The sequence below is a fragment of the Leuciscus leuciscus genome, assembly GCF_965113295.1.
Source record: "Leuciscus leuciscus genome assembly, chromosome: 11".
NCBI classification, from domain to species: domain Eukaryota; kingdom Metazoa; phylum Chordata; class Actinopteri; order Cypriniformes; family Leuciscidae; genus Leuciscus; species Leuciscus leuciscus.
This window is the reverse complement of record NC_138735.1, coordinates 18,588,383-18,616,167: the sequence shown is the minus strand read 5'-3', so window position 1 is coordinate 18,616,167 and position 27,785 is coordinate 18,588,383. Positions and strand designations below refer to the sequence as shown.

Here is a 27,785-nt window from a genome sequence, read left to right as displayed (position 1 = left end):
TGCTGCTGGTATTGAATCTGTCTAACAGTCCTGGAGACATACATTTTTCATCTTTGATTGTTTGTCTTCATACTGCAGTGGACAGATACAATACTGTATACATAGATGCAGATACACAATGGCGATTGAAATGAACATCGAAGTAGTTTTTTTTTTTAATCCAATTGCAAAAAATAAATACATTATATATATATATATATATAAAGAATATATATAAACATTATATACATAATATATATATATATATATACACTACATACAGGTACTAAAACTTAGTGAATGGCTGCAGCAGTGTAACTTCCCCATGCTTGCTTTGTGCCAATGGGATTTCTCAGAGGATTCATTGGCCCCAACAAAAAAGGCCAAACAACTAAAGAACATCACAGGGCAGATCACCTGGAGCACAGCTACTGAGTCAAAGCACTGCAAGAGTTCACACACCTCGAGAGACATTGTTATATAAAAAGTACATTTGAATTATTTGGCAAGAAGTGACTTCTGGTATGTTCTCCCCACACAGCGGCCCAGTCTGGCCTGCAGCTAACATCAGTCTAATTTAAATAATCGAATTTTCTGCTAAATATAAACGATTAGCATCCTTGCATGTGTATATGCAGGTGTAAATATACCATCACAGGCATGAAGTACATTTTAAAATATAATAAAAATAGAAAACATTATTTTTATAACACACACACATATCTTGAGTTTTTCATGTTTTATATATCATATCATATCATATCATATACCTTCATATCATATATATATCATTTTTTATTTTTTTTATTAGGGTTATCCCCTGACCCTAAACCTACACATCACAGAAATACACCCCCCCCCCCCACACACACACACACATACACACACTGTGTTCATCATGTGAAAGATGCAAGCGTTAAACAAACATCCACGCGCAGCTAAACTTTGCAAAAACATCCAATGTCCCAAAACTGTGTGGAAAAAAAGTGTTATGGCCTGATGTATATATCTAATGTGCAAACAATGAAACAAAAAGACAGCTGATGTGATGATGTGAGCCGGTCTTCAGATGCTTATGTATAATATTTCAGTCTTTCCAGCTAGTAAACTGATTAGGGAAATGCATATAGAATTTTCTGGATTTAATCTAATCACCAGAACATTGCACAGGTGCCTTTCACTGTCATCGTGGCACACATACTGTGAGAAAACTAATTTTACATAAAACAGGCTTTAAATGCTTTGGGAAAAAGGCAGTCTTGGCAGGACGGAAGAGCTCTGTAAATGAGAGAATCATGAGATAATGAACATGCTGGCTATTAAAGTGATGTGCCTTCCTCGGGCAAGGTGAATCGGACTCATAACCCGCCAATAACAACCAGCAGTGTTTCCCACTGAAAGTCTGTTCAGAAAGTACAGTTATGTAGACTTATGGATAAAGAACAACGGATAGGGAAAATAATTTAAAATAGCATGTCTTGAACACTCAATACTATGCCAAATGAACCAAGATAATGAGAATAGTACAGACTTAAATGAATCATAAAAATGTAGTAGTTCCTCTTTCTCTGATTTTAAAAATTAGCTGACATGCTGTGAATGAATGCTAGATAAGATATGTCATGATTTTGGTCATTCTGCCGGCGATCATCTGAGACAGTTGTGCTATTTGCTCAGGGCAGAGATATTTGTGCAGAGGAAAATGTCACATGGACAAGTAAATCTATTTTGTGACATCCTTCTCTTTCGTCTTCCTCTTTGGAATACAGTGAAATTTGTTTTAGGATCGAACAACGATTTGCAGGTCTCTCAGTAATGTGTCTTTGCCACGATCCTGATATACGATCCATCTAGTTTTTGCTGTTTTTCCTTTTATCTGAGGCGATCCTGGATGCTCCTTTGAGGTGTTCGCGAGTCAAACTGTCCTTTGCGCTTTCCGTGCCAAAATTATGACCATAAGCTTCCAAAATAATAATGTCACATAAATTTCTAGTATAAGCTTCTACAAAGCGAATTATAGCGCTGTGACAGCAGTGACGCTTGGCAACTAATAGATGGGGACCCTCATGAAGGCATACTCATAAATTATCGGAATAGCTTTGGAAAATCTTTAGTTCTTTGGCTTATTCCACGATGATTTACCCTGAAAGTGTATCTATGACAGACCAGTGAGTCTTTCTTTGATTTTTCACTTTCAGTAAATTAAAGACATGATCAGTTCATTTTAAACTGTTATCGGCTTGTACAGGCCAGATCTTGGCATACCTCTGGTTTGCTTTGCCCACCTTTTAGCTGAAACTTTTATCCAAACATACAGTACATTTATTACGTGGTCAATCCGTGACGTCCTGAGGTTAATAGCTTTGCTCAAAGACGCAGTGATGATGTCTCTTGGCAGGGTTCTGAACCTACAACCTTTTGGTTGCCAGCCAAGATCTTTAACCACTAAACTACAGCATCTTTTGCACTCTGTCTTTTCTAACTTCTCTTTACCTTTCTCTCGCTGAACTTTATTTAGAGTGAACAACCACAGACCTTTAGTATCATCATAGCCTTATTTGAGTCTTCAGGACGTGCACTACCGTTTTTTCAGTTGACGTAGATGATTGGATGCTCATCTTTACTCCCTGAAGCAAGTCTACATATTTTAGCACTGGGTTCTAAAGAGAAACTAAAATGCTTTATTTTCTTAAATCATTAATTGTTTGTTTTCCATCTGTCACTGTAATGCAATGCAGATGACAGTAATTATGCCGGTTTGACACTATAATGTCAACTGTAATTGGGTACTTCTGCTATCCACCAACAGGTTGAGAAGGCACAAATGACAGAGTGTACTGTTTTCGTGTGTCCTCTGAGTAATGGGGATTGTTCCTGGTGAGAACAAGAGTTATAAAAGATGTAGATCTTGGTTTAGACAGCCATATGTGAATGCATTTCTGTTTGATAGTCCTGGTCAAAAGACTGATTTGACTTGGGATTTGGAGACAAATAGCTAAATATTGTTTGAACATGGCAGATGCTCATTAGAATCAGATGTCAGATGTGTCTACCCTTCTCACATACAGTATGAGCAAGTCCTCCCTCCGTCCAGGGTTTCTGATTTAGTGAACGGCTGAAAGCAAATATAGCGGATGTGTTTTCATATTGAATACACCAAACTGCCGCTATCAGTCATTTCTGCTGTGGCTCTTCTGGGACAGTTTGTGTCTGGAAGCTGTCTTTGCATGTCATATAATTTCTTGCCATTCGTCATTCAGATAGTTGTCCAGTTTGGCATACACTGTTGTATGAGAAAGGACAACAGCATCAAATCTTATTTTGTACACATTTGGAAACACATCTGGACTGTTGCTTGTTGTCTCATTATGTTTTTTTAATCACTTTTATGTCAAGTGTACACTGAAAAACAGTGAACAGTGTTTTTTTTACAGTGTATGCATCACATTAGGAATTACAATTTTCAGGAATTTTCATGGTTTATTGTAAAAAAAATTAGCAATCCATTAAATCACTAAACACTGACGATTCCACATAATACCATAATCATGATATAGCCTATTTTTATTGACAATTAAATGTAATAAAAAGAAAGATAAATTGAAGTATCGGGATTTTGTATTAAATTTACAATAACATAATGAACATTTTATATAATATTCTGTATTACAAATATTTATTGTATTTATTATAATAAATATTATGATATACGTAATATAAAGTTATATATATACATTATACATAGTATATAACACATTGCTACACTGGGCATGTTGCCATTTACCTTTAACACTCTATCACAGTGTTTGCAGTGAACATTATCATTATTTATAGAGACATGCTGTTGAATATGCCAGTCCTGGTGCTACACTTTTATAATTTGAGGGTGTTGGTTGCGCACGTTGCCCACTACTTGTATTACTGAACATATAGCTGATCCTGCTGGAACTGATCAACAATTGATAAGCTAATCGTCACTTAATAATTAAAATTTTTACAACACATCAAGCCACACATCTTGTGTTTTCATGAACATGATGACTAAACCAGCTCAGTGTTAATTTTCTTCATATCTTCTGGAAAAGATTACTTGTCTTGGCATTTTAGCCTTGTAACCGTGAAGCCCTCAGACCTGAGTAATGACCAGCGGGAGCACAGCCTCCATCCTCCAAATGCTTTGACTCTTTAATATGCTGGTGTTAATGGAGCCTGCAGTCAGAAAAGGTCTGCCATGATGTGTATCTCAGCTCAGTAAACATTGGCATCTCTCATTTCTTCCTGCATCTTGTGGCAAGGGTGCTTTCACTCTCCTAAAATAAATGTGAAATTTAAGTGCTGCTTCACTGCTTTATGTTGTGTTATTTCGTGTGATCGTAATGTTTTTTTGTTTTTTCTCTCTCTCTCTTTTTCTTCTACAGAAAAATGTGATGAAGCTCTGGTCACACCTCTCCCCCACAATGCCTTCACCAGCTCCTCAGTGTTCACTAGTGGCTATGCACCTGGATACGCAAAGCTAAACAAAAGAGGAGGTACTGTAAAGCATTTTCATAATACTTTCTCATACACATATTCACACCCACGAATGTGAATTGCAGAATGAGCAGACCTTTTTTTTCTCTCGACACTATACCTCAATAAACACTCTTGAGCTGTTGTTTTATGACAGCAATATATTACAAACTTCAATTTCACAGGTGCTCAGACTTGATATAGTTTTGTGTCATTTCAATAAACATTCATGCACTATATGGCACCGCAATGTCATTACTTCAATAACTTCAGGCATGAATTACTGGCTTACAATGGCTCATCCCATTATGCCAAACTGTGCTTTCGGAAAACACTGTGTGCTTAGGACTAATTGAGCGAAAATCTACAACAGATGTGGCAACGCTGTGATTTATCTTGGTGATATGTGCATAATTCACATATTTATTATTTTCATTTTGTTCCTCGCCACTCATTAAAAATGTTGTTTAATTAAAATGGAAGTTATCGTGTCCTCGTAGGACATCTCTGAAGTTTAATTTGGCATCTGCGACAGAACAATATCAAGTTTTATTTTAATTTTTTTAATGAGGGCAAATGTAGAAAGAATTGAACCCACTGTTAAATGTGTGTCAGAAGAATTTTGCTTGCTTTTTGCATTGATAGACTCTCAGGGGAGAGCAAATTCGGATTCAAATTGATGTTTTATACGTGGGAGTCTGGAGGCCGTGGGACTGATTTTAAAGGCTTTAAATTGCATGTTATTTACAAGCTCAATGAGTCACTTGGCTGTATTATATACAAAAACCCTCTAATATTCATTTGCTACTGTAACTGCCTTGTATTACAAATTCTTTTAAAAGCGTTTAGGCACAGTGTACGCTGCATATAAATCTTTCTTCCTTGAGGAGTCTATCTCTCTGTAAACAGTACTGCCTGTGTATGAATAAATGGGTGTTCTTTGAATGTCTGTATTAATTCATTTTTGGTTGTTTATTCTGTCAAGCAGAGCTCATGCATAGGGGAGAGCAGGGCACAACCTAACACATTTTGGTTTTGGCTTGTTATTAAAAAATAATTAAGTTCGATTAATCTTTTTTTTTTTTTTTTTTTTACAAGCAACATACACATCTCTGCTACAAATGAACACTTCAAGTTTTTTTCTAGGACCTACCATTTTCGTACAGTTGCACTGAAAGTGACAGAAGTGCAAATGGTACAACTTAATTGTAACAGACAGAGGGGTTAGTTGTAACACTTGTGTGTAACACACATAAATCAGGGCTGCACAATTTTGCAATAAATAAAATCGTCAAATATTGTAATTGCAATTGAATTATATTTGTGTGTGGCAGCTGCATGCAAAATGATTATTATTATTATTAATAATAATAATAATAACAACGAGCCTAAAATCACATTTTAAAGGGTTTATTGCATGAAAAACTGGCTATATTCTTAATAAATAAACAAATGATCAATGCAACAAATGTGAAAAAAATCATACTGACATTTAAATTCCAACATTGTTTGTGAAAGTCCAACAAAGATAATTGTGGTCAAATAAATATATAAATAAATACTCAAACGTGAAAAGTTGTGTGGCTCCCTTTTTTCATTTCATTATCGTTGTACACTTGGCGGCTTAGTTGTAACACTGTGCTACAACTAACCCCGCTCTGTAAAAAATGTGTTAAGCCTAGCCAACAGTTAAACGAGTTGCTGACATGTTTCAAAATGGTATGTTTTAGCCAACAAGACAGTGATTAAGGTAATATAAAGTTAGATTTGGTGAAGTACACACCCAACTCAGAAACAGAAAAAAAACATATGATGAAAATATTTACTTGCATGGTGTCAAAACACTCTGTCCAGTATCTTCACGAAATCTTATCAAAACTTTCCACAAATCCGCGGGAGACTGTCTTCTGGCAGCGAGAGAAAAAGAGCGGAAACACAGCCTGCTTGACCCTGACTAACTATTTAAAAGGTCCGTGTTACATTTAACCCCGCGTTAGGTTGTGCCCCGCGCTCCCCTACATGAATAGTTCACCGAAAAACTCATAGCTTGCGTCGAGTCGTTATTCTGTGATAACTTGTATCAATATTATATGTCGGATGCACAATATATTTCTAACATTTTGGCCATCGGATGATTTTAGAGATGTTTATTATTATTATGATTTTTTTGTTGGTATTGGATAGTATCATTATGTTATTGTTAACAAAAACTATCAAAATTAATTGATAAAAAAAAAAAAAACTAGAAATGCTGCCTCTGCTACTAACTGAAATAAACAAGTTTTAGCTGAAGTTCTAAAATTTCTAAAGCTGAAGTGAAAATAAAGCTGTAACGAGTATACCCTGTTCTGTTGTTTGCATTGTGTTTTTGATTCGTCCTGAGATCTAGTTTGCCTCAGTCTGTTTAATTAGTTATGCCATTCACCTGTGCCTTTTCAATCTCCTCGTTAATTATCTCATTTTGCACTGTGTACTTAAGCCTTCAGTTCTCTCTCAGTGTTTGTTGGTCTGGGTCAATGGTATAGCATGTGAGAAGTATAGTTTACTAAGTTTTGGTATCAAAGATCCTGTTCTTCCTCGTTTTTGTGACAAAAGCTAAATGAAAATAAAAAATAAGGTCACATAAAATTACTACCCCTTAAACAAAAATTTAAATAAAGAAATAAAATCAGGTTTGTGAGGATGTGGGGGTGAGTGATGAATTGTTATTTTTGGATGAACTACTCCTTTAATACCGCATAGAACGTATTTAGGAGGATGGCATGTTTAACAACTAGATATAGTTTTTTGTGTAATATAACCAGAATGATTGCTTCATTGATGGACATAACAGTTCAGACAGCATAGAGGCACACAAGATTGGCAGATGACAGTGGTAACAGCAGCTTCCAGGTGTATGTAAGGCTGGTGTTTCAATTCAACCACCTTTCTCACTGAAGGCTGGTGGGGTTTGTGAGAATAAGCAATGGGATATGCCCTCTGGCACTGCCTCCATCAGCAGTCAGCATAGTGACACAGGCTTCCCAGTCTCTCTGAAAGCCACACAGTGGTGTCCAGTGAACATGTTCTCCAACCTGCCAGTCTGCACACATGAGGTTTCATATCAATGGCATGACAGCTATGTGCACAATGGCAGCTCTCCCTTACCAACCCCAATGTACTTTAGAGACACGTAGGTGAGTAATGCTTGAAGAAACACTCAGATTTGAGTTGGTTTTTTATTGCAAGTCTTGGTGATATGTGTCATGTTTTTCCCCAGTATCATCAGAGATTGGATTCTTATTACTGTATGAAAGTCATAGGCCAATGCATGTTAATGACGCCTTATCAGAGTTGAAGAGAGGTTTTTCCTGTCAGTTGTGTCATTCTTGCCCAGAATTCCCATGCAGATATGCAGTTGTCATCGATCTTGCATAAAGTTATTTAGTCATTAAGACTGAATAATGGGGTGATGTCTGGACCTCATCCTGTCGATGGAGTATGACATTTTTTTATATAATACACTGAGGATTTTTCTCTTTTTTACTCAATATCATGAATAGCAATGACACTGTGGACTCTCTAATGAAATCCACATCCATACAGCACATGTTCCGCTGAAATCACTTTTTTAAATATAATTAGCTTTAGGACAATGACTGTGACCGTTTCCAATGTCACTGAACTGGAGAGCCAAGAAAAGATAATTTTGACAGCATCAGAAGTGCCCAGTCGTGCCAAAGTACAGGATGCTGTGGGACCCTGGATGATGATGTCACAGAAGAAGGCTCATTAGTTATAGTTAGATGAGCAGCATCATGCCAAGACTATTGTAGGTAATCCCAAATATTACTATAGATATAGAAAGACAGTTCATTTATATTAGTAATGAATGGGACAAACTGCACCACGCAATACGGCGTAATTCGTCCCGCCTTTTAAGTAAAAGAGCCAATTGTTGTTTGATAAAGTCGTTGCGTCACTGCAGCTGCCATTAGAAACTGGTTTCCATAGAAAACCCGTGTTTAGGATTGCACATGCACATTGGCTCGACTAGCTTAAAAAAAAAAGCTTTTTAATGCTATTTGAGCATAATAAACAACATTTATGGGACACTTCATGTCAGATTTTGTTGCTGATTTTAAATAAATGTGAGATCTGAGAGCAGATCGGAGATTGTTCATTCGAACAAAACAATTACAAATACTTTATGGCCATGCAAGCTTCAAAAACATGAGCCTAGCTTAAGGAAGAATGTTGCCAACGTTAGGTAGTTCATAAAAGACGGATTGGTTCGGAGATGGCACAGCTTGAGTCCCACAAAGATAATGCCAGAGGTTGTTTGAAGACAGATATACAAAACAGACCTTTTTCTTCTTAAAGACCTCTGAATTACCTCTCATGGAAATCTCTTAAAAAAAAAACCACATAGACTGCTTTTACATGATCAAAATGCATTAGATAATTTTAAAACAATGCTAGATGGACTTATAATCAAACATCGTTCAACTGCATAATTCTATATCATGTCTACAACCTATATGTGACTATTATGCCTAGATCACCTCATGCAGTTTCTTTAAGTATTGAATGGTTGACTGAAAGTTTTTGTTTCCTACCAGTATGAACGTCTGCTCAAAACTCAGAAGATGACTGAAATCTGTGTAAAATGCATTGTATTCTTAGTAAACCAAGTCTAAATTGTACTTTGCTACAGCGAGAAAGTTAAGTGACTCAGATAACGTGTAATTTAGGAGAAACGGGCACATCTGAACCAAAGACGATATGCTTTTCTTTTTCGTTGAGAGTCTCGGTTCTAAGTTAAGTTTTGCAGCAAAGTTTCGGTCAACAGTTTAACAGCAAAGCCTACTTCCAACTTCAAACTTCATCCACAAGACTTTTCATTCATCCGCCAACACACCAACTTGATTGGCCTCCCAAGAACGTTGTTCCAGAAGACAAGACCACCAGCCAATCAACGAACCAGGGAAACCCCCTTTTTGAGCAAAGGATGCCGACAAAAGGAATCTACATGCAAGGAACACAAATGCAAGATATAAATTTAATAACCCCGCCTAAGGAACAATGGAAGGGTTAAATTGATGATTAATAGTTCGTTCAGGTCAGGTTTTACAAAGTGCACATAGAAACTTAGGATTCATCATTTCACTCTTAAAACTCATTCCTTCCTCACTTTCTTTCTGCAACTCATGTGAATGTGTGTGTGTGTGTGTGTGTGTGTGTGTGTGTGTGTGTGTGTGTGTGTGTGTGTGTGTGTGTGTGTGTGTGTGTGTGTGTGTTTTCTATTTTACTTGTCATTTTATGGCACTGCCAAAAGTTTTGACATTTTAACAAAAATTGGATAAAATTGTTGGCCTCTTTTCCTTGACAGTTTATTAAAGTTTATTTTTAATCAAGTGCATTTGATCTCAATCACAGACTGCTTGGACCACTTGCAGCAGATGGATATTTTTAGATCTCAGGTTTATTTATTCGATTGGCGAATCAGTCAGGGGAAATTACATTTAATGTTTGACCTACAAGACCACTGTAATGTTTAACGGTTATTACTGGCTTGGTGGCTTTACAACTTCAGAGTACCTTTTCTCAAATCATTATCATGTCAATCTCCTTCTCATTATCTCTTTTGCATTTGACCAAGCCACTGGAAATTTGGAAATTTGCAGGGAAAATTGAACTCTGTTGAACTTCAATCTGGTAATGTGAATTGTGTGAATTAAAGGTACAATATGTAAGAATTTTGCATTAAAATATCCCAAAATCTCAAGGCCAGTGTTATATATTTTGTTAAGTTGATTACTTACAATATCCCAAATGTTTCCAACTATTTTTAAATCGTGAGAAAATTGCGTGTGTTAGATAGTAGTTTTATGTGTTAGAATACTCAATAAAGCCTTGTTTATATATTTGTTTATAAGAGAAGTGCCATGTGTTATGTGCTTACGAATTTTATGTTTTAAACTGCCGATCTAGTTACCTTGCTATTGCTAATAAATAGTGTTTTCACTATAGTTTGGATATTAATCCACTGCAGAGCTGATAGTTACTACCCGTTCAAGTGAACGCTTCTTTCAAAATTCCCTATAAATTAATTAATTAATTCCCTTTGTGATAAATTGACCTGTTTCCCTTACGTATGTTATTTGAAATTTCAGGATTCCCCCATTCAAATAGATAGGACTTGGTCTTGGAAGCCTGAAATAGCTGCCCGGAGGTATTGCAAATATGGCCGCCGAATGGACAGACTTTCCTTGAAAGGGACTTTGGTAATGCCAATATGTCAGCATCCAACATTCTGTCTCCACCAATGATGCATTATTTAGCCTTACTAATGTATTTTAAAGAGAGCACAAAATCAATAGAAAGCAGAATTGTTATTTATCTACTTTGATGGGTGACAGTTGGTAGTGATATCCTATTCTTAATCCATCCTGACCACCCTTCCATCCATCGATTCATCTATATGATGGGAAGTCACATCATATACAGTCGATATCCTATAGCTTTGAGGTGTGGTTAATTAATTATTTATAGTACAAATAAAACATTTCTCAGTTTATATAAAGACAAAATTTGAGACAGAACTTTAATAACTGAATATAAAATTGAAAATAAGATGCTATAAAAACAGCATCAATACTTACAAGACTAAATAATTCACAACACCTCTCTCTCTCTCTCTCTCTCTCTCTCTCTCTCTATATATATATATATATATATATATATATACACTACCGTTCAAAAGTTTGGGGTCAGTAAGATTTTTAATGTTTTTAAAAGAAGTATCTTCTGCTCACCAAGGCTGCATTTATTTGATTAAAAATACAAACAAAAACAGTAATATTGAAAACAGTTATTTTAATTTTTATTTCATGATGCTATGATGAATAGAAAGTTCAAAAGAACAGCATTTATCTGAAATCTAAAGCTTTTGTAACATTAAACACTACCGTTCAAAAGTTTGGGGTCAGTAAGAATTTTTATTTTATTTTTGGGGAAAATAAATAAAATAAATCAATACTTTTATTCATCAAGGATGAGTTAAACTGATCAAAAGTTACAGTAAAGACATTTATAATGTTAGAAAATATTCTATTTTAAATAAATGCTGTTCTTTTGAACTTTCTATTCATCAAAGAATTGAAAAAAAAAATGTACACAACTGTTTTCAACATTGATAATAATAATGAATGTTTCTTGAGCATCAAATCATCATATTAGAATGATTTATGAAGGATCATGTGACACTGAAGACTGGAGTAATGATACTGAAAATTCAGCTTTGATCACAGGAATAAATTACAGTTTAAAATATATTAAAATAGAAAAGAGTCATTTTAAATTGTCATAATATTTCACAATATTACAGTTTTTTTAATAGTTTTTTATCAAATAAATGCAGCCTTGGTGAGCAGAAGATACTTCCTTTAAAAACATAAAAAAATCTTACTGACCCCAAACTTTTGAACGGTAGTGTGTGTGTGTGTATATATATATATATATATATGAAGAGTTCAGATGCAAAAGCCTCTAAATGCTATCTGAAATTTTCTTATTGAGTGATCATTTTTATCAAGCTCGTATATTTAAATTCAATAATTTCACTTAAATGGCAATGAAGATTACCTTGTCATTTAAGTGAAATTACTGAACTTAAATATACAAGCTTGATAAAAATTATCATTCTATAAGAAAATTTCAGATGGCATTTAGAGGCTTTTACATCTGAACTCTTCATATATATATATATATATATATATATATATATATATATATATATATATATATATATATATATATATATATATATAATTATACATGGATGACCTAAGTAGGATGATAAAGCCAGATTGGACCTGTTCAATCAATAGAAATGGGGTTGTTCTAGTTTAGTAGATTTTTTCCATCGCATTGTTTCCATCGTTTTGTATAGTCTGTATAGGATAGGCCAGAACTTTAATTTATGCTGCCTTTGTGTATTATAAAGTATAGAAATGGGCCTACATGATCCCGTTTTCCCCTCCTCAAGAACAAAGGTGAAATTCTGGCTGTTTTCATGCTGTTCATTAGATCTTTTTGGAAGCATAGTGCTTTAATACGCATTTATGACACAGCTCACACATCTTTCACTCAGTCTCCCAAAGACCTTGACACTATATGAAACACATCCATCACTTCACATTTTTCATATGGATTTACATCAGCAAATAGCCTATTGAAGGTCAGCTGTAATCACATTGCTGTGGTGTGTGAGATGCACACAGTCATTTCGGGGCCCACCCTCGGCATCATCTCAAATCCATACATCAGGTTTGAGACTTGTTTGCAGGTTTGAGTCCTCCGCTTTCATTCAGCAGGAAGGGCATCTATTTAGCAGCAGTTCATCTGTGAGATGAATCTGAGGGAAAGGTCAAATCTCGCTTCATCAGAAACCTGTTTGGCCCTCACAGCTGGAGATGGGAAGGGACAGGTGGCTGTATGTGGGAAACAAAATAGCCTGTTGGAAACTAATGAGAGGGAGAGGTGGGAAAACTGAGGTGAATGACAGAGGGGTAGAAAGGTTCAGTCCCCCAGCATTCAGTCATGTACCCCAAGCTCAGCTGAATACCAATGTGTCCATGCATGAGATTGAGACTAATATAAGGAATGTGAGCAGTGATCCATGTCCTTTATTTCCCTTTCTCTTTCTTTCTCCTTCTGCATTCTTATGAAGTTAAAATTAGTTTCCTGGGAATATTTTTCTCTGTCTATTATATATATATATATATATATATATATATATATATATATATATATATATATATATACTGTATATATATATATAATTTATATATGTACAGTACACACAACTTCCCACATTCTGCCAAAAACTTCATTCTGTCCTTGATATTTTTTCTGAGACTGCAATGGCTTTTTTTAGTAGTCGATTTGCTTAAATTTTGCTAATTTCTTGGCAAATAATTTGTGAATACAACAGTTTGTTCTGATTCTCGAATCTGATTTGCTGAGAGCCTTTTCCAGCCATGCGATATTCTAACGGTATCACCACGGGAACCGTTTCACTGTTTCACTCCGCTTGCAGCATTTCTCTCTGCTGTTATGTAGATAGTAGTGTCCCAGAATTGGGAGATTTTTCCCGCGTCCCGCAAGACGTAATCAGTGTCCCAGATTTCAATAATGTCTGTTTTATTTATTTCTTCCCTGAAATTACAATACCAAAAATATAGCTGCAAGCAGCGAAGCGGGGCCAAGCCCCTGAAGCAGCTGCAACAGCTGTGCAGAGCAGGAAGAGCAAAAACAATAGAAATTGAACATACATAAAAAACAGCTGGTTCAGAAATACAGGTGAAAATGAACTCAAAATGAACAGAAGTTCAGATGAGAATGAACACAGAATGAACAAAAACATACTTATTTCTAATCCAAGAGAAAGAGATTAATGCAACGCTTGAATAATAAAGGAATCGAAATGACACAATATTCCACACAATTTTTCTAAAGTCATCCCACACGGGACTCGAACCCACTATCTTGATCAGATGCCTGTCACTTATCTCGTTGCGCCAGTGGGAAGACATGCATTCACCAAAATGCCGATGTTCCATGATTCAAGTGAGAATCAACTCAAAATGAATAATTTTTATATGCGCCACATGTCTTATTTATTGAGTTCCTTCTCAGATAGACACCATGTCTGTAACTGAAGCACCTTTGCACCACTTCTGGCCACAATACCTATTGCGGTCTGGCCATGTGCCACCCAGGATTAGAAACCCACGACCTGAATGGTTTGGGGCTCGTGGCACGTGGTTTAGCAGCTTGCGCCACTCAGTTGACGCTGACTTACCAAATTGCAGAGGAGAGGAAGTGTAAGAATTAGCACACAAAAGCATGTTAACCAGATTAGCATGCTAAGCTATCTTAATGCTAATGTCGTTTATGGTTAACCTGATAGCTGAAGAGTCACAGTGCATTCGTAAAGTGTAGCATTTAATATCATGATACTATATTGTAATTAATGGCAATGTCTTTGTTTTGTTCTATTATAGCGCCACCAAGTGGTGCAGTTCCACCGCTTTTTTTATGTGTTCTCAGAGTGAGCCCATACATGTGTGTGTCAAATTTGGTGAAAATATCTCATTTTGTTTTAGAGTTATAGACATTTGTATGAGAGCATAAAAAAATACCCATGGGCGACTTTGGATTTTTTTGCCACTTACTATCAACATTTTTAAATTTGGATATTAGTGTATAGCCAACGACCTATGTTTTCAAACTTCCTACGGTGGTTTTGTCTCGATTGGTCTAACAGTTTCGAAGATATTGGCAAATGCTTTTTAAGCGCTAAATCTCAACGCTACACAAACAGTAAGGCGAAACCTAGCATGTTTGGTATCTTTGGATTAGGCAAGGATTCAGGAACCTATGGAGATGACTCACGTGAAAATAAGTCAACCACACCTAGGGCCCTATCTTGCATCATTCCTATTTTGCACCCGCGCAAAGCGGACTTTTCCCTCCACAGAAGCACGTCGGTTAACTAAGAAATACACTTGCGCTCCCGGGGGCGGTTCAGCGCAAAGAGGAGGCGTGTTCCGGCGCAAACGTTCCTTCATGCTATTTTGCAGGTTTAGAAAACAATTGCGCCACTAACCAGGAAAAAATTGTTTAAAGTCAGTGGCGTGTTGCGCATGTTATTCATATGCTATTTTAAGGGCGCATGCTTGGCCATAATCAATGTAGCGTGTGCACAACGCGCACTTTGATTCTCTCATCTACACAGAAGCAGCAGTTTTCATTTTTGCAAATCATACATTATTACGATAGATAGATAGATAGATAGATAGATAGATAGATAGATAGATAGATAGATAGATAGATAGATAGACAATTTATTATAAAAGCATACATCTAACTTAAGCCGCGTTTCCACCGAAATTACCCGGAACAATTTGTCCCAGGAACTTTTTTTGCCCCAGACCGGTTGCTTTCTGCGTTTACACCGCGGTCTAAAGTACCGGGAAGGTAAACTACGCGCAACTGCTCCTCCCAGTCTGCGACGGACAGTAATCAGTTTTGAGCGCCACATTTATAATAAGTATGGAGGAGATTCAAACTGTGCTGCAGTTATGTATTGGTTTACTAACGAGGTAATTAACAAAACAAAATAGACGAGCACTGATACTAAAGCGTGTTCAGAAAGCTCGTATGCGTATACAATTAGACAACGTATGTTATCAGTTATTGTGAGATGCCTGGGACGAACGCGCAAAAATTTCCTCTTTCGCAAATACGCTTAAAAAAAGCCTGAACCCCGTCTATCAATCATAAATAGTGACAGTCTTGTAAATAGTTGTTTGTTACTAACCTCAAAGCGCTATTTCAATCCTGTTATAGTAAATTTGTGAACACAACCAATCAGCTTGCAGCGCACAAGTCCCACCCCTGAAAGTTCCTGAACTTTGAAAAAGTTCTACCTCATGAGCAGGGACTATCGGAGGGGGAAATATTTACCCGGAACTTCATTTAGACCCTGGTTCCTGCGGTGTAAACACATCGAGTACCAGCCCAAAGTTCTCCATCCCCAATGTCCCTGACGAGAACGTCGGTCTCCTCGGCTGTGAACCGCTCCTGGCGCGCACCTGGCAAATCCGCCGTTATAATAGGAATCCGCTTTAGAACAAGCGCGCCTGCTCTTAAAGGGAATGTGAGATGTCACTCTGATTGGTTTATTTCACGTTACGCCCAAACCACACCTATGAATAATGAAGCTACTTCAGACCAACCCCTTTTAGATTTGCGCCGGGCGCAAGAGGCATTTATCCCGCCGGGAAAATAGCAACAGCACCGGAGATCCGCCCACAAAGTTACTTGCGCTTTGCGTTTGACACTTGCGTTTCAGATCGTTAAAATAGGGCCCCTAGAGTTATAAGCATTTGAAAAATAAATTTTAACACTAGGTGGCGCTGGTTCGAAACTTATCAGGCTCCTTCAGGGCATCGTATTGATGACCCATACCGAGTTTTGTAACGATACGTTCATGCGCTCATAAAATACAGCATTTTAGTACAAAATTCTAAATGGCCGACGTCCAAAATGGCCGATATGGGAAGATTAGATATTAGTCGACTCGGCATGACGCCCTGAATCTAACGAGACCACTTTTATGATTTTTGGACAAATCGTTCAGAAGTTATAAGCAAAAATAGCCATTTTTCATATCTCCGGACCAGTGAGTGGCGCTGTGCCGAAACACAGCATGTCACCTCAAGTCATGCTTGTGATGATATGTACCAAGTTTGGTCTGAATACGACAAAGCGTTGCGGAGATACAGCCTTATGTCTGTTTTCGCAAGCGCTACAAAAAAAATGTGCGCAGTATTTGAGAACGGTTTGACAAATCAACTTGAATTCCATAACTTTTTGTTGGCATGGTCTGAAGATGATCTAGTTAAATTTTCATGAAAATCGGAGCAACCGTCTAGGAGGAGTTCGAAAAAGTTGTTTTTTCAGAGAATTCAAAATGGCGGAAAGATTTCCATGACAGTAAATTACGTCATAGTGTGCATTCGAATTGGCTTGGAAAAATGGCTAGGAATCAGAGGAAATAAGGCTTTTGTTTCTAGCCTTTATGGTTCAAAAGTTATTAGCATAAACATGAGTGAAACTTTGGACAGTTGGTGGCGCTAGAGGGATTGAGTTAGAGACTCCAAATGTGCTATGGTGACTGTTCAGACTGTCCTCTATCAGTGTGCTAAATCATATACATATATATACATTATATACAAGTTATGATCATAACTTTCCCGCAAGCAGTTCAAGGTGAACTAAGTAACTTTTTTTACCTTAACTGAACAGCTTCGGAGTCATTGGAATGGTTATATTACTTATTTCGGGTTGAATGGTGGTCGTTGAGCAGAAAATACGCACTTGCAACTTTGAGCCGGCGGGCCGCCGGCCGCTGCGTCAGGAAGTCTCGCGTGATATCAGGTCTCGCGATGTAAACAATTGCTTTACGGCCAAAAGAAATCTGCTAAAATGCTGTCATTATTGCGCTCCCTCACGCTGTCCGAACCCAAATGAAGAAGACGTTTTAAAGAATGTCCCATCTGCTTTGATGTCGTTGATCTATAGACTCTGGTGTCTGAGAATCACCAACGAGTTTTTACAACAGTGTTGTCAAATATCTATTCCGAAGCTGTGGGGGGAGCTCTAGAGAGAAACCTGCGAGCAAAAAGCGAGAATACAGCGAAGAAATCCCGAAGCTACTGAGTGCTGCTTTCAATGGGCTGCCATAGACTTCCATACGGAAGAAGAAGAAGAAGAAGAAGAAGAAGAAGAAGAATAGTAACGCCAACATTTTCAAGAGGTGCCTACGCACTTTCAGTGCTTGGCCCCTAATAAGAAATATAAAATTGTGATTTCCGTTTAAAAAGCCGTCATGTTAGCTAGAGTGGGAAAATAACCAACCAATGCATTCGTAGAAAGGAATTTTTTTGCTGATGACGACTGTAGATGAAGCAAAGGTACGATGTGGATTGTGGACCTCATTAAAAGTCATTTAAGTGATTTTTTAAAAATGTTTCCTGAGATGCAGTTATAATGTTAGTATGATTTTTACATATTTTTTTTTTTACAATTTAGAAATAAATGGCTATTTTCACAGCATTTTAGTCCTCTGATTTGAACGCTCTGTTTGAAGGGGCCTGTCTGCTGTGAGACTTCAGTGAAAACGGCCACTGCTGTGATTCGCTGACATCTTTGCATATGAAATAAGCATTACATGTAGAACCCTCTCAAATACTTTTACTACGTTTTTACTAGTACAGCTGTTGAGATTAACGAATCATGAAGTGTCGATTATAGCATATATTTAGATCTATTCCCATTAAATGAAAGGTTGCAGTGATGAGCATTGAGCAGATGACAGTCTGTTGATTGTGTGAATGCAGTGATCTCATCATTGCAATGCGATTTCTGCAGTCTAACGAATGCTTTCACTAATAACAGTGGAAACATGATTTAAAAACAGTAAGAGCTTCATTGTGCAGTGTAACAGCGTCATTGATTACATAGCGGGAGTTTTGGGAAGTATCCAGATAAACTCACGCTGTGTGATTGACAGCTTCAGCGATTGTAAAGGGAGTTTTCTTTGACCGCTTTCTGTATATATTTTAATCACAATTTGAATAACAGATTATTTTCATGCTACTAGGAGAAACAATGTGAAGTTGATCGTTTAGTCACTGGCTTGATTTACTGATGCATAAACACTAATGAACAATTTTGAGACAAAGAAAATCTGTCTGAGCTTGAATAATTACACTTCAGAAATCACTGATAACATAAAATAAAGTGCAACCAATATTTTATATAAATAGCATACCATATCTGTTATTTAGAAAGGGTCTGTTAGTGATTGTGATTTCGACTTCAGTGAAAGTTACATTGTTGTGCCATTATGGCAGCAAAGCCTGTGTGTATGAGTAAGTCAGTAGCAAATACTTTTATATTGAAAGGGACTGAAACAAGGTCGTAAACAAGGAGATTTTTTATACTTTAAACAACACCTTATAAGACACAACTTACAAATGCATTGAAATGTGCTTTCATTGGAAATCCCCTTAACTGTTAAAAGGACAAAGACAAATATAGTGCTTTCCTCAGAGGACATTCAAACAAATTGTTGTGATTATGAATATAAGATTGACCTGACGAATCACAGCCCTGCTGATATAGAGCAATGTTTGGATTTTGGAACAACATGAGTGTGAATAGATGATGACATTCTGGAGATCTTTTTTTTTTTTTTTTTGGATTAACCATTTCTTTAATTCAAATGGTGGATGAAGTTTTCAAATAAAGCTGAGGCAAAATTTCAAGCATGAAAATGATAAAATAGTAATGACAGCATTTTAATTATGAGTTCAGACAGATAATTCTGTGATTAATGTGCAGCATACTCCCATTGATACTGTCCTGTCCGTCGCTTTGCTTCATCTTGTATAAGAAACCAATACTGCAAATGTAATGTGTGGATCTTCATATGTACATTTGAATCCAGAAGTGATCAAATAGATTAATGTTGTCAAGTCAATGAAGTCACAAGTACGCAATGCAAAAACAAATCACTAAAATGGGCATAGCAAATCACGTAGGTTGCAAGTCTCTTTCCTTTAGTGTCAGCGTGTTAGCAGATGGTAAACGATTCAAAAATTATGCCATATGATTTATCATCGCCTAGGTACATTATCATCACAAAGTCCTACGTGCCACATCTATAAGGCTACACAGATATCCCATCAGGCAGGGTTAGACGAACATAATGCAATTTATTTTTCATCTCTTCAGTTCTATCTTTTCTTGTTTGATCAGATTCATTGAGTGTTTTTATTTTCATTTTATCTGGACCTAACGTTACAACTCCAGGAGCTATTTTGTCTTCTGCCTACCCGTCTACCTATTTTATCCCCTTCTTTCTCAGAGTCTGGTGTCCTTCCAGTGCCCTTCTTCTGCTCTCTTTATCTCCTCAGAACATCTGCCTTGGTGGCAGGTTGCAGGTGGCAGTGGAGTGGAGTGGATGTCCCCTGGCTCCCTTACACTCTCTTAAGCTTCTGTCTTGTACTGATCCATGGACACCCTAAACTGCTGACCCTCACTTTATGTCCTCACTCTGACTCTCTCTTTGGCTGGCTGCAGTGTCATTCTGCTTTATGTTTACTATGAAGATAGTAAGGACCTTAATGGAGTGGATTTACTTCTAAGCAGGGATGTCCTGAGCCGATCTCAAGAATCGCTATTTAAAAAATAGCTATTTTTTAACTGATCGGTATCGGCTATCCTAAACCCGATCCTTTACGTCAACTGTCACACAGATGTCATGCAGTAGGTGGCGGTATGCACCTTTAAGTGGGTTTTCTCACTGCTATTAAAGGTGCAGTATGTAATATTGACAGCTAGCAGTTGAAATGGGTACTGCAGTCCAAATTCAAAATATTGGAGAGTTGTTTGCCCCGCTCCCTCCTCCTCAGCTTGACGAGCCTTAAGTTGATCCATTGATTTATCTGCGTTTTAATATGCCTCTCTGGTCATATAACTTTTTAGATGGATGCTGAGGCTTTTTGGGTCTGGTAGAATCTGCTATCTCTGACTCTGTTCATTGCTGGCTTCCATGGCTGAAATACTCAGTTTTTTGCGCAAACTGACAACCCGGGGTGTCGAAATAAGTTGCCCCTTTTTGACATTTGAGCCACTGAGAAACTCTCTGCACATCCCTGTATACACTGGATTGGGTTTAATAACTTTAATGTGCTTAAAGTGTGCACCAAGCACTTGAAAAATACATTTATCGGATCGGAACTCTGTATAGGCAGATACTCAATATTCAATGATTCAGATCGGATCGGGGGCACAAAAAACTTATTTGGGACATAAACATCAGCTTTGCATTTAGGCACTCTCAGTTTAAACAATGTCCAATTCATGTCTGTCATACCAATACAAGTACAGATAAATAAATAAAAAGGCTTCACTATAGAGTATTCATATCTGGGTGTTTCTTTATAGGCACTTTTGCTCCTGTAAAATCACAAGTTTGTTTGTTTGTTTATTTATTTGTTTGTTTATTTATTTAATTTCTTTCTGAAAGTCATGAAAATTTCCACAATATTCCAACATATCTCAAATGATGTGTTGTGCTTACTATTATTTTGTGATGGAAATTACACTTTTAACACTTTTAGTATAAAACAGACAGAAAGAAGACCCTCTTAGGATAAAGCTATTTAAAGTAAACTCTTTGAAGCTATTATGAATTTATGATTCATGATTTTGATGTGTTGTAGCCTGTAATATAATATTTTCTGTGTTAAAGATATGATTTTTTTTTTTTTTTTGAATTTTTTTTTTATTCCTGCGGTAGAAAATGTTGAAATGCAAATTATTATTATTTCATATGCAAAGATAGGCTATGAAGGAGGCCCTATGTGTTCATAAGGCAGGCCTGAAGTACTGTAGGAATTACATGAGGGGTTGAAAAGGGGTCATGAAGGCACAGGGAGGCATTAAAAAGGGGTCGTTTTGTTAATATTAATGGTTGGATTTATGATATTTAATGATCCTTCAAATATCCCTTTAACAAATGTTCAAAAGCTTCCAGCTAAAAGCACAGATAAAACATCTGTAAGGCAATCTGTTCTTTAGACTTCCAAGAGAAGTGAGAACAGAATAATACAGATGTTCCTCTTGAATATATCCAGTTAGTTCAATAGACCCAACACCATAACAGATTATCTTTGATAAATTACAAAGCTCTTGTAGATTATCGACCCATTCAATTTGTACCCTTAAAAAAAAACGTTGAAAAGAACATGTATAACAAAAAAATCTAAAACATTTGTTCCTGTTCTGTTTTCCTCAATCCCCTGTGTGACACAACCACAAAGATTTTAGATCAATACAACAAGATGCTGAGTATTGTGCTCTTTCTCTAGGTGCGGGGGGCTGGTCTCCGTTGGACAGTGATCATTACCAGTGGCTGCAGATCGACCTGGGAAGCAGAAAACAGGTCACAGCCATCGCCACGCAGGGTCGATATAGCAGCTCTGATTGGACAACACGCTACCGGCTGCTCTACAGTGACACAGGCAGAAACTGGAAACCATACCATCAAGATGGCAACATCTGGGTGAATATCATAATTCATATAGCCTACTGTCATTTTTAGTGTTGGATACTATTTTTCAAAGGTTTGGGTCGGTAAGATTTGATTCTTTCAATTTAATTAAAACATTTTTTAAATGTCTAAAGCTCACCAATGCTGCAGTGATTTGAGACAGTGTTGATCAAAAACACAGTAAAAACAGTGAGTTAAAATAGCATTTTAAAATGTGATTTATTCTTGTGATGGCAGAGCTGAATTTTCAGGAGCCATTACTCCAGTCTTCAGTGTCACATGATCCTTCAGAAATCATTCTGATGTTGTCACGTATGGGTTGTATATAAACACACGATGAAGAAGAAGATGAATCACAAATCAAATCTTTACTAGATAATCCATAAGACAAACACAGAGAAAGGCAGGAACATAGCACAACACGTATACACTGACAAGTTCAGACAAAGGATTGAAAGACACAGGGAGTATATATACTAGAACTAATGAGATAAGTGATAACCAGGGCACAGGTGAATGACATTGCTAATTAGACAGACTGGGGAAAACTAGGTCACAGGGACTGAACCAAAAACTCACAAGACAGAGCATACATGTAACAGAGGTGGTGCTCAGTTGACTCTTTTTCACTGTATTTCACTGACTCTTCTTGATCTTAGTGTTCTTGTACTTTATACTGACACTTAGTAGTGTGGATGCATGATGATTGTTTACTAACGGCTGTTGCTTCAGGAAAAAGCTGTTTGTTTGTCTTTTGTTTTGTTCTTTTTGGTTTATATTGCTTGTTTTGTTTACATGTACTTATATTTGTTTTTTACCTTGTGCACTGGCTAAATGTTATATTGAACGTTGTGGTAACTTCCAAATTGCACAATGCCTTGTCATTGTCTCGTGTTTTTTCAGCTCCTTTGAGTTGATGACCCACTTCATGTAGAATAAAACTACTTTTTCTTGAAGATTGATATAACCGGGGTCTTCATCATGGATCTTTATTCACATTTTAATCAAATTGATGTTTAGTTGTTTACATATAAAGCTTTTTTTCTTTTTTCTTTTTTTTTTTAGACAGTAGCATCTTTAATGTTTGAAATGTTATGAATTACAATATGAAATCAAGATTCAAGATTGGTCCTTGACATATTCGTAAGACATTGTGGTTATGGTGGCAGGATGTTAGCATAGCTTTTCCACATACTGAGCTCACCAAGGACGACTGAAGATCAATGAGTCAAGAGGATGCTTTGATTTCTTCCTGGGTGCTTTAATCAACAGTAAGCAATCAAGGAAGCACTTAGATCCAGAAAAAGACGGTTTCACAGACTGATTTCAGGCTGATGTACCACTGTGCTTAGTACCCACAGCAGAGGGGAGAGGAATTATTACTGGACCAACCAGCGATCCACACAGGGTGGTCTTAAAGAGGAATCGTTATTGTCTTTTATCCTGCACCAACTTATTTTTGCTCTTGGACATTCTCAGCTCACTTCAGATGATTTCATCATTTGATCTATCCAAGTTTGACGTTGAGACTAGACTTTAGACTAGGTAAAAACCGTTAAAGTTTTCAAAAGGAGTCCTATACTCTTGGAAGAAAAGGTTCTATATATTCTGCTTCTCTCGATGAATTAAAAATAATCGGCACAATATTTGCCCTGCTGATTATTTTTCCAGAATTTTATTTATTTTATTTCCATTCTCTTGCATCCTGCTTTGTTCTGCCAGATGTCAAGATAATAAATACCCCAAATGGGGCTTTTCTCTTAAAAAGATAATTCTGCCCATTGAGCGGTATGGTCCCATATATGGGATTTTATTTCTGTGCCCCTGAGAGTATGGTCCCACATATGGGATTTAGAATGTACAGTGACGTCACATAACTGTCAGATTCAAACTGTGCTAGAGATGGACGTGCTAAGCGCTTGTCATATCACAACTATGTAGTGTTTTCAACCACACAATGGTTAACCTTTATTTTAGGTTTAAGCACAGACATAAGCACTAGTAAAACAATGCATTTGGAGTTTGTAAAATACACACTGATGTCTATGGAAGCAGCAATAACAATCTATTAAAATATAATTTGCCGACATGTTTTATTCATATCAGACACACATAGTGGAAGTAACTATAAAGTTGTCTCTATTCTTCTCCCAGTTTACCGGCCACTTCCTTGCATGTATTTTGGGAGAAACTGATGAATTCACGTGCTGTAAATCCGACTGACAGGACTCTCTTAACTGCGGCGCAAACAAAACATGGTGGCGCCCATCTAACGGTTTAGATCAAGATCAAGATCATTTATAAAGGTTTTTTAAACGACAAAACACACTCACTTACACATATTTGAGAATCGGAATACCAAATAGTTGATGACATGGTAAGCAAGTTTGTGAATATTTTGAATAAAAAAGGAAAAAGGAAATAAAAGTTATACATCTGTCATACAGTGTTATTGTGTGTGCGGTGTGTCACGTGACAAGCATGACACGTCGCCATGGAAACAAGAAGGGGAAATGTTCTAAAATAACGGATGCCCTTGAAAATACTCACTCTGGTCAGTTAGAATTTTTTTTTAACTTACTCGTGAAAGGGTTAATATTCTCAATCTGGCAACCATGTACACACTCTCTCAGCTCTGAAAAGAAAAGAAAAAAACAGTGCTGATGATCTGACAACACCGACAAACGTGAATGTTAAAGTTTATGGATTGTGAGATTCTAATGAAAGCATTATACAGCCAGTCGGCTAATAAATCTGCGAGCAAACCTTATCTGTGACGAACTGTAATAAATCCAAACACGATTCTTACCCATGACAGTGTATTTTCTAAGGCTACAACAACTAATCAATAATAATCAATAATGAAAATAATCGACAACGAATTTGATTAATCGCATATATGCACTGTGCACCGAAAACATCCAGGAATTACGTCCCTTTACTGCAGTGCATAATGCATTTCTATGGACATAACACATCTGAAAAATACCGGAGAGCACAGAGTGAGCTGCTTGACCACAGTTTTCCCTCACATAACTTACATTTGACTGCTAAATCCTTATCTGTAAATGTTACAATGTCACACAAGTATTTCCATTTTGCAAAAAGGCTATCAGTCGATTATCAAAAATAACAATGTGTCAGTCATCACTTCAGCTGAGGTCTTTAAGCTCAATCTGTTCTTCACCCAAAGCAATGGCTTCAGAAGATTGTATAAATCACAGAAGTACAATGGACTTCTTTTAAAATGCTTGTCTATTTTTTTAAACTGAGCGTAAAAGTGAATGTAAAAGAACAGCTCAGACTTTATGTTCCACAGAAGACAGAACATATTACAGGAATTAAATGACATGACGACAGATATAATTTTTATTTCAACCCTAAAAGTTTAGCCTTGGGTAATTTAATCCAGTTTAATAAGTTGAATATGATGCCAGAGTGACATTTAAAAGTCATCTGAAAAGTCGTGCGAATCAAGAGTAACGTTTTGGTGGTGCAACGTTTCCTCATGAGAGCATGATGGATCCACTTATTCACCTTTGATTTGCCGCTTTACACCACCTTTAGTGATGAGTGTTCTTACGGCTGTTTTTGTCTTTGCTTTCAACAAGAAGCCTTTACATGGGGAATGTATCGTGTCAAAATGTTCATCAATATAGCTGATGGAATTGTGTCGACACAATTTCCATTTAACTTTAGTGCATAAATTGTCGATACTTAAAGGGATATGAAAAGCTTGTTTGGAAACTCTTTTTCCACTTTTAATGAATAATTATCAACAATAATATGCTGTAATTTATGTAGGGCTGTCAAAATTAACTTTACGTTAATTTTGCGCTTTTTCTTTTTTTCTTCAGTTTAACGCATCCGTTTTTTTTCTGTCATCCTTTGTGCTTCAGTATATGATCAGCCAGTATAATTCATTAATCGTGATAAGATGCAAAAAAACCAACTTAAAGCTGCACTGGCGCGCTGTCTGTAAAGTTTTGTTATCGACAAACAAATGAAAGTGCGGAAAAAAAATTTCCTGTCTCCAGTCTGTTTCCATTCAACTGGCCTTTTATCGATACCGTTGGTGTGCATAATGACGTCATCCCTAAAAAAATTGCATTGTCGCATAAGTTTTGTTGTATTGCTAAAACAATCTGCCCTTGAGCCGTTTCCATACATAATTTTGCATATATCGCAAATTATATCATATCTTTTGCATCTCAAATATTTGTAAATGTAGAGAGCAATGAGACTATTGAAATTCATTAGTTTACAGCTTACTATTTTCACAATAATATTATTGTATTAGGAAATATTAGGAAATATCAGAAGACGACGGCGAAGTGGAGCAGCTTGTCTGATAGGACTGCATGTAACTGCCTTTGTGACAAAGCCATGGAAATGTGAAAATTTCATAGAATTTAGGGTCCATAAAAAGAGTTTGATACAGTGAAATGTTCAGTCTTTGCATATTGCAACAAACGTAAGCTACCCTTGAACATGCAAGCGAGTCACAGTTTGACATGGCCGCGAACGCATAAAGCCTAATCCAGATCATTCAAAAAGTAATTTGATCTGGTTTGATCAATAACATCAGATCGATCAAAAACATCAAATCGCAGTTGATGCTTGTTTTATTCTCACATAACAATTCTAAAATTTGTTCAGTTTTTTGGATTCAACCCACTTTTTCCTCACTTGTTTAAGATAAAATTATATAATTTATTAATTATGTATAAAAAATTTATATAATTATAAGTGTCATAAACCATGAAATTTAAACAGACTCGCGATTTTGACAATTTTATTTTATTTACAGAAGTAACTTACTATTTACAGTTTAATTACAGAACAATGTGCGATTAATTAGTTAATTTTTATTTAATCAATTGACATCACTGAATTTAAGTAATGGTGAACATATTATGTGCTCTATTTTTTTACAGTTTATTGCATGACATTTTCTAATTGATTTGCTGTAATTTGACAGAATACATCTGTAAACTTTGCTGCCAGAATATATATATTTTTTCGTTTAACAGTATATTTTGATACTTCAAATGTTGAGAAAAACTAGTTTGGAAACACTTCTTCTATAGAGAAAGGACTTTAATGCAAATCAATTTGGGTGTCACATTACATAATTACACATTAAGGCACTGTAATGCATGTTTTATTCAAAGTCACAATTATCGTGGAATGTGTTAGCATTGTCATGATCACCACCTCAGCTCTCAGGCATTTCCTGTCATTAACCCTCCTTGCATTCTGCTCTACACACTTTTGAACTCTTTTGGTTCTCAGTTGGAAAAGGGAATGAAGCTTTTTTCTACCCGTTCTGTGAACTGAAATGCCCTTGGATTCCAGTTCATCTCTACAAAATGTACAGGCCACTGTGCATTGCTGTTTAACTCTGGCTAGATCAATAGTTTTCGAACATTAAGAAGACCGAGGTGGGAATTAGGAATTGTTTCAGTTGCTACAGCAGTATAAAATTGGCCATTCAGTATCAGGGAACTGTTGCCTAAAAGACTGACAAAAGAAATGCAAAGCAAAAGCGAACAAACTCTTCATTAAAGCCCTGCTAAATTAGCTTGATTGAGGAGCATATGTTTTTATATTCGGTTTGAAA

General features: G+C 36.5%; 2 protein-coding genes across 2 annotated transcripts in view; both read left to right on the top strand.

Annotated features, from left to right (window-relative positions):
* Positions 1-27,785, top strand: part of cntnap2a (contactin associated protein 2a) — a 410,290-nt gene that overhangs the window by 144,846 nt on the left and 237,659 nt on the right. The window contains exons 2-3 of the mRNA XM_082183874.1: positions 4,398-4,508; positions 21,981-22,174. Coding sequence (XP_082040000.1) covers positions 4,398-4,508; positions 21,981-22,174 — 305 coding nt within the window. The remainder of the gene's footprint in view (positions 1-4,397; positions 4,509-21,980; positions 22,175-27,785) is intronic.
* Positions 1-27,785, top strand: part of LOC309508789 (uncharacterized protein) — a gene marked incomplete at its 5' end in the record, with an annotated part of 237,159 nt that overhangs the window by 35,454 nt on the left and 173,920 nt on the right. The gene's annotated exons all lie outside the window — the stretch shown is intronic.